General features: G+C 45.9%; 1 protein-coding gene across 2 annotated transcripts in view; it reads right to left on the reverse strand.

Annotated features, from left to right (window-relative positions):
* Positions 1-1,431: 1,431 nt before the first annotated feature.
* Positions 1,432-12,112, reverse strand: part of LOC121569444 (E3 ubiquitin-protein ligase UBR2) — a 41,823-nt gene continuing 31,142 nt past the window's right edge. For both annotated transcript variants that reach the window (XM_041880419.2, XM_041880427.2), the window contains exons 26-46: positions 11,928-12,037; positions 10,776-10,859; positions 10,504-10,685; positions 10,170-10,369; positions 9,844-9,937; positions 8,741-8,899; positions 7,871-7,962; positions 7,616-7,691; positions 7,341-7,489; positions 6,748-6,803; positions 6,523-6,619; positions 6,329-6,396; positions 5,982-6,117; positions 5,683-5,779; positions 5,400-5,530; positions 5,177-5,285; positions 4,577-4,633; positions 3,992-4,069; positions 3,465-3,635; positions 3,287-3,388; positions 1,432-3,072 (exon numbers count right to left, since the gene is read on the reverse strand). In XM_041880419.2, coding sequence (XP_041736353.2) covers positions 2,931-3,072; positions 3,287-3,388; positions 3,465-3,635; positions 3,992-4,069; positions 4,577-4,633; positions 5,177-5,285; positions 5,400-5,530; positions 5,683-5,779; positions 5,982-6,117; positions 6,329-6,396; positions 6,523-6,619; positions 6,748-6,803; positions 7,341-7,489; positions 7,616-7,691; positions 7,871-7,962; positions 8,741-8,899; positions 9,844-9,937; positions 10,170-10,369; positions 10,504-10,685; positions 10,776-10,859; positions 11,928-12,037 — 2,390 coding nt within the window. In that variant the 3' untranslated portion in view covers positions 1,432-2,930. The remainder of the gene's footprint in view (positions 3,073-3,286; positions 3,389-3,464; positions 3,636-3,991; positions 4,070-4,576; positions 4,634-5,176; positions 5,286-5,399; positions 5,531-5,682; positions 5,780-5,981; positions 6,118-6,328; positions 6,397-6,522; positions 6,620-6,747; positions 6,804-7,340; positions 7,490-7,615; positions 7,692-7,870; positions 7,963-8,740; positions 8,900-9,843; positions 9,938-10,169; positions 10,370-10,503; positions 10,686-10,775; positions 10,860-11,927; positions 12,038-12,112) is intronic.

Genomic DNA, 12,112 nt, shown 5'->3' on the forward strand with positions numbered 1-12,112 from the left:
AAATCAAATTGATCAACCTTGGAGGTCTGGATTTGGAGTCACCCTCAAAATTAAAGTGGCAGTCAGGCTACCTCTGGCGAGCACATGGAGGGCTGTGCGGCCCCCCAAAGAAATGCCACCCCACACCATGCCTGACCCACCGCCAAACCGGTCATGCTGGAGGATGTTGCAGGCAGCAGAACGTTCTCCACGGCGTCTCCAGACTCTGTCATGTCTGTCACGTGCTCAGTGTGAACCTGCTTTCATCTGTGAAGAGCACAGGGCGCCAGTGGTGAATTTGCCAATCTTGGTGTTCTCTGGCAAATGCCAAACGTCCTGCACAGTGTTGGGCTGTAAGCACAACCCCCACCTGTGGACGTCGGGTCCTCATGGAGTCTGTTTCTGACCGTTTGAGCAGACACATGCACATTTGTGGTCATTTTGCAGGGCTCTGGCAGTGCTCCTCCTGCTCCTCCTTGCACAAAGGCGGAGGTAGCGGTCCTGCTGCTGGGTTGTTGCCCTCCTACACGTCTCCTGATGTACTGGCCTGTCTCCTGGTAGCACCTCCATGCTCTGGACACTACGCTGACAGACACAGCAAACCTTCTTGCCACAGCTCGCATTGATGTGCCATCCTGGATGAGCTGCACTACCTGAGCCACTTGTGTGGGTTGTAGACTCCGTCTCATGCTACCACTAGAGTGAAAGCACCGCCAGCATTCAAAAGTGACCAAAACATCAGCCAGGAAGCATAGGAACTGAGAAGTGGTCTGTGGTCACCACCTGCAGAACCACTTCTTTATTGGGGGTGTCTTGCTGTTCCATTTGCACAACAGCATGTGAAATGTATTGTCAATCAGTGTTGCTTCCTAAGTGGACAGTTTGATTTCACAGAAGTGTGATTGACTTGGAGTTACATTGTGTTGTTTAAGTGTTCCCTTTATTTTTTTGAGCAGTGTACTAAACCCAGTAGGATCTTCGTATTAAGGCTGGGTATTGGCCTCATGACACTAATCATATGCCGATATGTCACAATTCGATACATATTGAGATCCTATATGTATTGTGATTGGATTTTGTTAGTCACTCTCACTCAGATATATTAACATGGCATAAATCATGGCAAAATGTGGAGCATTGCAGGAAATTAGCTTTAAAAATGTCTCACCACCCTATGGCAACATTTGTAGATTGCAGGACATTTGCTGCAAAACTGCAAAATGCTCTCTACGCCTCATGGCAGTGTAGAATTGCAGCTGTCAAGAAGGGGGCCATTTAAATGTTTTGCCCCACCCCCCCTCTTTAAACGAACATAAGCAAATATCACGATTCCAAGATTCGTAAGCCATTGAATCGATTCACTATCGCAAAAACAAGTATCATAATATTGATTTCCTTAGTATACATAGTACCTAATCCAAAGCCACCAGCCCACAAATAGACACTTAGACCTTCCTTTTCCTTTTTATTTTGGTATTCTTTTACAATATAGTACAATGTACTCATTTATACAATAATTCACATATTAACAAGTCTGTGACAATAATAATGATACAGCCTCGATATTGGGAGCGTGTCAAAGAACGGGGTGGGGATGGTTACCATGAAAACATGCCAACGGAGTGATGGGAGGAAGAATATAGGGCTTCAGGTCCCAGCATCAGAGAGACCCTGCATCAGAGAGCAGTGTGTGTGTGTTGGTTCCTCTAAAGTGCCTTGCGAGCCTGACTAATCTATTCTGTTTCCGAGCTTTAAGGATGATATTTGACCCAATGGGTCAGTCCACCCAACAGTAGCTGTGGTAATGTTACAATCCAGATGATTAGGGCTAAGACTTTTACCTGACCAAAAGATTATAACTAAGATCGAGAGTTGTATTCCAGGTCGGGTCAGGCAAACCCACTGGTCCATATATATAAAACAGTTGAGGGATATGTTTCTGCATTCTCTTCTCATACAGAAAAGAAAACATTGTTTCTGCTGAACAGTTTTTAAAAAAACAATACAAAAACAATTACCAAAACCAACAAACCTCATCAATGCACATGAGATAAAAAGTCAAATGGATTACAACCAACCAAACACACACATTAGCAAAAAAGGAAGGGACAGCCTTGGCGTAAAGGCTAATTTCTGTGGGTTAAGGAGTTCACTTAAATAGTGTTAAAAACAAAGCACTGACAAACAGATAGATTAAAAACGCACACATACTCAACCTGCAAAAATACTTAACACACTCCAACATAAACACTGACAAAACGAAAAACCAGAACACAGGCACTAAGGAGTAAAACACGGAAACATTCACACCAGTGTGTTACTGCACACTTCCTTACATCGGCTTGTATTCTCTGAGCACTGTTTATTTGGGTGACCATCAGACTGGAGAAAGTAACTAATGGATTGCAGCAAGGGGGATAATATACCTTTTAAACCCCCACACTGCCTGTGTGGGTCAGCAGTGTCTCTGTCAGAGTAAGGACCAGTGTTTGGGTCTTTACATTACAGGACTTTAATTGAAATTCCAATTCAAAGCTGAAAAGCACAATTTATTTTCAATGAGGATTTTTCAGCTCTTGGGTTGAAATTTCAATACATGGGAATTGAAATAGAATGGATCCCAATACCGGTAAGGGCACAATCTGGCCTCACCTCAAGACCTATCAGATGAGATTTTGGCCCAAACTCTGAAATGAGCAGTCCCTGGCTGACAAGAGTAAGAAGGAAAACCTTGTGCTTACTCAAAATGTTTAGTATCAAAGCAATCCAACTGTAAATAAACCAATACATCAGCCATCTACCTTAGAAATAATTTAATGGTATTTGAATAGGCAGAAATTAAATAGCTCCAAATGGGGGGTGAAAGAGGTGGGGCTGTGTTGCCTAGACCACCATCCCCTTTCGGTTTGGAGAAGGGGTGTGTCCAACTCCGGTCGATGTGACCTATGACATCACAGGTGCTGCCAGTCGATGCCAACCAGAGTCTGGTTGGCTTCCTGGGCATGGCCTATCTCCTCGGTGATGCTGTGCTGGCGCCACAGCTTCTGGATCTTGCGGTAGCGCTCGCGGCACAGGTGCAATGGGTTCCCCCGCCTGGAAAAACACAGAGACAAACTGCTGTAAAAAAGCGGAGCACAGCAATCCCACTACTGGGCATCTTTCAGCACAGACCAATAACATGTACAGCAATGGGTCTTAATGTTGGTTCTGGGAGACTAGTGCGCACAGGTGTTTGTTCAAACCTTTTGAGAAGCCATTTTGAGAACCACTACTCTACTGTAATGAGTGAACGTGCAGGGTTGTTCACCTTAGGCCCTGGTCCGTCTCTCCATAGTCATCCAGGTATGGAGGAGCGTAGAAACAGCCCTTAGTTTTACCAGCCAGGAACAGAACCTGGCTCTCTCTCACTCTGCAACAGAAGGGACAGCATTAGACTTGCACACTCATGAACGGAGGCACACACACGCACAAGGTCGGGTCTGTACCTAAGGAAGATGCCTACTCCGGCTCCGCAAGCGAAGGTGTGAGCAATGCAGGCTCCCACGTCCTCTCCCTCCAGCTCTGTCTGGCAGCAGTAGCTCTGAGAACATAGCATGGAGCCACACACCAGACACAGGGTGGGCGCACGGGACTTATCCCCACCCGACTTAGGGCACCTGGGGGGAGAGAGGAGGGCATAAACACATTCACTCTAATTGGGTCTTCTATAGCAGGGTTTCCCAAACGGGAGCCCCCCCCCTGGGTGCACGTGTTTTTTTTATTGCCCTAGCACTACACAGCTGATTCAAATAATCAAAGCTTGATGATGAGATGGTTACTTGAGTCAGCTGTGTAGTGCTAGGGCAAAAACGAAAACGTGGAACTGGGGCGGCAGGACCGAGTTTGGGAAACCCTGTTCTGTAGGACAGTGAGGAGAGCAATGACATCAAATCGCTCCTGATTGTCATTTTGTAAGGCTGTTGTGTTATGACATCTTCGTAGCACCAATGACAGTTGTTCTCTGGGCACTCACGTGAAGCTGGAGGCTTGGTTTATGAGGGCACTGTAGTCATCTGGGAGGTCAATCAGGCTGTTGGACTCCCGAGGATAACTGGACAGAGAAAGAATTGGTCAGCCCTAGAGCTCTTAACAATATCAACAACTAATTGAACCGTACAGTTCTAATAACACTCCGGACCACAAAATCATTTATACCAATATCCAATATAAGTAATCAGAGTGCCCCCCGGTCATATCAGGAATGCAAAGAAGTGGAGGGTGCTCAACCAACGCGAGTCGAGGTGCAACCAAAAATATATATATAATTGAAAAGGCTCAACATTAAACTCAGTTTTTTATATTTTTTTTAAATTTTTGTAATTTAGCTTATCCAGACCGACTTACAGGTGCAATTAGGGTTCAGTGCCTTGCTTAACGGCAAAATGACAGATTTTTCACCTAATCAGTTTGGGGATTCAAACCCGCAACTTTTCGGTTACTGGCCCAATGCTCTTAACTGCTAAGCTACCTGCCGCCTTTTATTTAAGCAAAGGTAAAAAGTTTGGCCTTCATTAGAATACTCCCCAATCTTATCAGACAGTAAAATAGCAGGACTGACCTCACAAGAACGCCACCTCCCTGCAGGGTCTGCTGTACACCTGGATGAGTGCACCACCTACAGGACAGGAGGACAAAATGCAAGACAAACTTTAATCCAAAAATAATAATAATAATAATAATATGCCATTTAGCAGACGCTTTTATCCAAAGCGACTTACAGTCGTGCGTGCATACATTTTTGTGTATGGGTGGTCCCGGGGATCGAACCCACTACCTTGGCGTTACAAGCGCCGTGCTCTACCAGCTGAGCTACAGAGGACCACAAGTGTTACATTGTGTGACTATGACACTATCACTGAAGACACTTGATATATATATTTATTGATTTAGTGGTATGCCGATGTGTTGTTTATGACTCATTGATGATGCACTGTCCATATAGTTGGGTTGATCTTATCTTTTTACTTTTATATTGTACGACATCACATTGTATGTACGTTTCTGCATATGTCGTTGGTTGAACGCAATATATTCAAATAAACCAAAACAGTACATAAAATCGGTCGCCATGTAGCTGGCACTTCTGAACCAGTCAGAAGATACAAGAGGAGAAAAGACAGGTTACTGGTGAGTGTGAGTGAGTGTAGGAGACTCTTACCCCTGCAGCAACGGCTCCAGTAGCTCCCGTTGACTGTGGAAGAGCTGCAGCAGGTTGGAGGGCAGACTGAGGTATCCACACAGCACCTCCCACTGACCAGGACACAGAGCTAAGAGAGACACAGAGAGAACGTCAACACCCACATGGCTATGCTTGGTACCGTGTACGTGTTCAAAGTGGAGTAAAAGAGAGTGTGAGTGTGTTTGTGCGCGGGTGTATTAACCATGCAACTCTGGGGGTGTAGGGACTCCGTTGAGGTGGTGGAAGAAGAGTGCTGCTCCTCTCAGGTAGGGTAGGATACCCGTCTTCACACAACGCCACAGATGCCAACCAGACCCCACCTCAGGTAGGGAACTGTCAACACACACGCTTATTATAAATCACAGCATGGTTTAAGCACAACATGTGTATTAACATGAGAATACTGGGGAAAGACCGGCTGCTTGGTGGATATGATAGGCGAGTTCCCTGAATGTGTCATGGCTACAGGGTTAGTGTTGCCTCACCTGCCCACGTGTGTCCTGAGGGTGTTGTAGAGACAGCAGATGGCCTCCTCCTCCTCCCGCTCTGCTTCCCCACTCTCCTGCTCCATGGTCACCTCCTCTGTTGACGCACAGAATATCATGTTAGTTCCTTTCTCTATGCCATACAAAAGACGTTTCGCATACGACAGTGGTTAACTGCAATGACTTGGAACGACCCTCTCTTCAACTATCCAAAGGTAAGATCTTAACTGGTGTTTAGACAACTTTCCAATGGTCTGGCAAGCACACACACACAGGTATTGGGTTCGCTCTCTCCTTACCTGGGCCAGAGGTGAGCAGTATTTGGACCATGTGAGCCACAGTGATGAGGTGGAAGAGGTGCAGCTGGACAGCGTCCACACTCAGCCCTGACGAGTCCTGGTAGTGGACCGACCCGTAGGACAGCACCACACTCACCTGAAATCGGGTGAGAGGGATAGAGAGAGAGAGACATAGGGATTAGTGTTGACCTTACACTTATATACAATGGAAAATGTTTTATGGTAGTGTCAACAATGGGTTTGCGTAGGATCTGGCAGCCCAGGAGATGTGATATGCCACTGGTCATGTATGCCTGTATTATTGATGTGTTGATGAGAATGAGGTCAGGGGCTCAGGGGGCACTCACCAGCAGGTGCAACATGTCTATGTCCAGGATACATGGAGTGGCCTTCACCTGGGGGTCTGGAATCAACGCTACACAAACATACACACTCCATCAATATAACTCAACACATAAAAAGTGAAGGTGGCTTCAGACACTGAATAGGCCATCCTAAATGGAGTGGTCCTGCAGGTCCCTGTTAATCGTGTCTGTCCTACCTGCTAACAGTCTGATGAAGTGGCCCTGCACGGTGGGCTGACAGGCTGCAGTCCAACACGCTGAGCCAAACCTGGCCAGGGAGCTCAGGCAGTCATCCTGTACACAGAAACACACTCAACACTGGCGTCAAATCTCTCTCTCCACCTCTCCACAAGGAACTGTTCTTACAAGACTCCTGTCCATTGATTCAAAGGTAGGTTGGAATTAAAGGAAGAATATGTTACCTGTCTGCAAGGTAAACTTCCAAATAAAGGCTTCTTCTCGTCCACCAACAGTCGCTCTGCAAAAGGAAGGGGGGAAAAAATGTAGTTGAACGTTGCATTTCTAAAATGGGAGTCTATGCTCTAGTTGTGTTTGAACATTGTGGACCATTGGCAGCATTTGAAACATTCATTTACTCGTTAAATAATGAAGACATAACTCAATCCCACATGTGTGCCTTTGATATGAGTTTTATATCACTGTAAACTATATTTGTTGCTCTAATTCTATTATTATCTTGTTTTCTCTCGGTGTGTGCGTTTTTGGTTTTACCATCCATGTGGGGACCAGAATTCCTCACAAGGATAGTAAAACAAGGATGATTTGTACAAGTGGGGCCATTTTGCTGGTCCACACGAGGAAATCGGCTATTTTAGGCTTAGGGGTTAGGTTTAGGGTTACAATTAGGGTTAGGTTTAAGGGTTTGGGGTTAAGGTTAGGGAAAACAAGATTTTGAATTGGAATCAATTGTTTGGTCCCCACAAGGATAGTAAAACAAATGTGTGTGTGTGTGTGTGTGTGTGTGTGTGTGTGTGTGTGTGTGTGTTGTTCTCACCTATGGACTGGATGGTGTAGGCACAGCTGCCCCAGCACATGATGGGGACACGAGGGTCCTGCTCATTGGGGTGTACCTTAAGGCCAACTTTGTAGGTCGCTGTCCCAAAAGTGGTCAGCATCTCCTTTATGGTGCTGGAGTAGGGATTCCTGAAAAAAAAAAAAAAAAAAAGACACAGGCAAGTCAACATACAAGTCATTCAAACTAATCTCAAGACTTTGTCAACTGTCCTGTCCCCAAAGCATTTCTCTCATATTCCCTCAAGGGTCACTTACATGGGAATGTAGTCCACTCTGAAACCCTCAGGAGCAGGGCACTCCTCTTCCACCGTCTCTTCAACAGTGTCTGCACCTATACACACACAGTTTAGTGACATAACATGAAGGCATACACAGACATACAGTAGTGTTTCTAGCACTACTTCCTCTCTACACCGGTGTAACGGGACCTCGGTGTAATAATGACAGACATTTGTCGGACGACAAGAATGTGTGTTGCGGTAATACAATGATCTGTGTTCCAATACTCACTGATGGGCTGGAGTTTCCTGTGGGCAGAGTGCATGGCCTTAATCTGCTGACCGCTGGTAATTAGCCACTGACCCAGACTAGGCTGCTCACAACTGGAGAGGGGGAGACGGTCAGTGGACTGGACAATGCCTTGACCTACTCATTAATACACTTATGGACAGCATATTAATACGGGCTGGCCCTTGCTTCTTCATTTGACATGCTAATAACAAGGCTGTTGGTATAGATGAATCAAAGCCGTTCTTTGATTGATATGTATCTATTTAACCAGGTAATCACATTTTATTTTACAATATTGACCAGAATTGTATAAAAAGAACTAACATATACGTTTGCTAACTTTTTCTTTTGTTTTTCAATCTTTGAGACCTTTTCTCAGCCCTCTCTATGTGAAAGTGTGAATGGCCTGAATTACCTCTGTGGTTGTGGAGGTGACGATTGAGCCTTGACCTCGTGTGAGAGTGGTACCAGTGACATCAGAATGCTCAAGGGGATTACACTGGTTTAACTGGGGGGATGGACTGGGGAACCGGTGAATGAGAAGCGAGTGACCAGAGGGGATTAATCTCGTGACAACCACTAAGCAGTCTGTGGTTGCTGTGGCCATGTACCCACTACCAGTCAAAGGTTTGGTTTCCTGACCGAGGGTGCATCTCAATAGTCTTAAGTGGCTTCCTCTCTTAGTCTCCTTCATCTGTACTAATCTAAACGGTATTGGACGGGGAAAGTCAATTACCATTGAGAATTCACTATAGACCTTCTGCTTTCACCTATCCATTTTCAGATCAGCACAGATAAAGGAAAGGAGGAAACAACATGAGACTATGTGTGTGTGTGTGTGTGTGTGTGTGTGAGAGAGAGATTGGGTACCTGCTGGAGCCCTTAGTGCGGGGGAGCAGGGGGATGACGGTGTTACTGAGGCACTCGCACAGCGGACACAGGAACTCCCCGTTCCCCACATCGTAGCTGGTGTGGACACGCAGTCGCTGCTGACGCCGCTGCTCCTTGGCCTGCACCGCCTCAAAGTACCTGCACACACGAGATGAAAACTATTGTCCAGAGTTTTTCATTTCCAGAGACCATAACCCAACCCCTCTGCAGGCCCAAAGAATCCTTCGACCTCAAGATCCAAACCTTCAATTCTACACAATCCCCTGTATGTGGTATACTGCCAGTTAGAGATCTTCACGGATTCACCTGTACCCGAATACCCGAGACCCGATCCAGAATTCTAAATAATGTCACAGGTCGGATTGGTATGTGTAATTTTAACCGACTTGTCCGGAAGGACCCATACAGATCCGAATGAGACTGCTGAGGTAGAGGGAGAAATTTTATAATTTATGCTGCTGCTCTTTGCTTTTCAAGAGAGTGGCCAGTGTAGCATGTTGTTGGCCAATCATAAGTCATCAAAGCGGCAATAGGCTACAGTCAGAGTGTCCATGTGGCAAAAGTTAGGAGATATCTAATCAATGGAAGATGGAATTAAAATGATCAAATTAAAAGTTAAAGGAGAACTGTGTAGGACGAGAAAGCGAATGCATCCTCAATAAACCTAGCTAGCTAGCTTAACTAGCCTCTCCCGGTTTGATGCAGTAGTCAAGACAGGTACTACGTAATCATATTGGATGATAAATAACCTAGCTATGGCAGCTATTAGTCTACTATAGCGCGAGTCGGCTTGGTTGGTTGCTGTCTCTCCCTCCGTCCTCCCTGTCACTCGCTCAGTAGCCTCCCCACTCAACACGGCCCCTGCCTCTTATCTCCTCTCCCTCGCGCTTTATCAGCTCTGGTTAATAAAGTAGCTTTCATTTTTTATTTTCCGCTGCTTTTCTCACTCAGATCGGGTCTGGATCCGACCAGGTATATACGGAACAGTCTAGTTATCCTCGGAACGGGTCTCCCCCAAAACATATTTATGCATATCGGGTCCTCTACTACCAGTGTGTTGTAGAACCATGAGCCTGGCTCACCTCTGCCAACAGTGAGAGTGCATGATGTGGCCACAGCTGCCTGTGTGTGTGCCAAACGACAGGTCAGGGTGCATGAAGAGAGGGTCGTAACGCTCTGGAAAACACACACCAAAGAGGTAACTCAAGCAATGCTAGTATATCATTCACAGACAAAACCCAGAAATAGACAAGACCATGGAAGGGATGTAGGATGAAGATGCCCGTTGACACTGATCTTAATCGTTAAAGTAACAATTTGGAGGAGGGAAAGCTGATCCTAGATCTGTACCTAAGGGCAACTTCTACCCATCTGTGACCTAAGGCCCTCCATTCTCTCTTTCTCTCACCGGGGTCGTGCGGTGGTCTTTTGCGGTTCTTGGACATGACGGTGGAGCGCTGGACGAAAGCAGCCAGCACCATGGCCTTGCCGTCAGCCCGGATCTCCTGCTCCTCCTGGCACAGGATACACGTAACAACCTGCCTCTTCTCCCCGGGACGTGACCGCCTGGGGCCCACACACACCAGGGCTGCATCTGACGACGTGGGGCTGCAGGAGTGGGGGGGGGGGGATGAGAGACAGGCTTATAAAGTTTGATTGAGTTTAGGGTGGGGATTGGGTGGTGAAATACAAGTATTTGTGTGGTGGGGGATAGAGTTTAAAACTGTGTGTGTTGTCAGTACCTGTGCTCCAGTGAGGAAGAGGTGGAGGCATCCAGCTCCTCCAGACTCTGCTGGAACAGCTCCTTGTTCTCATTGATAAAGTGTCTCTGCATCTCTGACATCTGGGCCATGATCTTCTCCCTGCGAAGGCGAGCCATCTCCGCCTTCCTCTTCCTCTCTGCCTTGTCCTTATCACACACTGTCTGAAGGAGGGGAGACGCAGATGTGGCAATATATTTTTGAATTAAATTCATGAGAAACCAAAGAAATGGTCATAGATGCACTAGACCCACCTCTTCCTGACTGTGGCTGCCGCTGGCGGTCACTGTAGAGGTGGAGACGGTACGTTCCCGCATTGTCTTAATGCTGGCCACCGTCTGCACAGGGACACAATAATATTACCTCGGCAAACAGTAAAGGTACAGAATAAATTATAATAATAATAAATCTTTGTACTCTGACATTGGAAGTAATCGTGGATATGTATTAGTCATGAGGACCACTGGTTGCATGCTGTCTCTTGGTGGCCATGGCATGTACAATATTGCAGTGTACCAACTCAAATGCTAGATGTCACCCTTGGATAAGATGTCTACTGTGAGTAGGGTGCCCACATGTCCCAGATTGTGCGGGACAGTCCCGAATGTTGACCCTTTGTCCCGCAACCAAACAAACATGTCCCGGATTTTATCAACAAATCATTTTTTTACAAAAAGTGTTGATTTGTCCCGTATTTTAGGGAAACATCCAATTCATTTGACGAGAATAGACATTCCAACCTGTATCTTTTGCAGTCACGTTGCACTTATGACAAGATATATCATAAGGATGTGTTACTGGTGATGTTAAACACTTCTCCAATCGTTGTTGAGATCTGATCTTCTGCACAGTGCAGGAGGCCAATGTCATATCGTCACCCAATCACATTTGTCAAATCCTTTCGGGGTAAATTCCAGATAAACTTGGAGAGGATAGTTAACTACTTACAAAAAGTGTGCGTCTAACGAAGAGCTACAAAAATAAGTAAATAGCCGTGTTAGACTGAAAGATAAGGTCATTTCAGGCTCTCCATGCTCATTCAACGTATTTGCTGCTACTTCACTCAAACCCGTTTCTTTTAAAAGTCTCGCTTCCTAACTGTTTACATTCCCTGAGACCAACCAGAAATGTTTCCTTGGCCAAATATTCCCAGATTTTCATAAAACAGCCACACACACACACACACACAAGTGGTCTCATTTATGCATCACAAAATTTTGCGCAAGGCAAAAGAGAAGGCAACATGCCAGCGGGAAGGAGATGTGTGTGTGGGGAAAAATTATTCATGTATAGGCTACACTGTCCAGCAAAATCTTCCCGTTGTCCCACATTTGGGTAATTCAAATGTGGTCACCCTAACTGTGAGAGTTGTATTGGTAGTGGAGGTTGTAATAACGCTGCACCACCTTGAGGATCCAGCGGATCATATCCTTGTGGACCTCCAGGTGAGGGGCATTCTGTAGGTTCTCCAGGAGGGCCAGGACACTGGCTGTGTTACTGGGGGCTTCCCCTGGGCCTAGGATACACACAGGGCAGTATATACACTAGTTAAAAAGTAGTGGAAATATTACAAATGGTGCTATTTTAAAAA

The sequence above is a fragment of the Coregonus clupeaformis genome, chromosome 1 (assembly GCF_020615455.1).
Source record: "Coregonus clupeaformis isolate EN_2021a chromosome 1, ASM2061545v1, whole genome shotgun sequence".
Taxonomy (NCBI): Eukaryota; Metazoa; Chordata; class Actinopteri; order Salmoniformes; family Salmonidae; genus Coregonus; species Coregonus clupeaformis.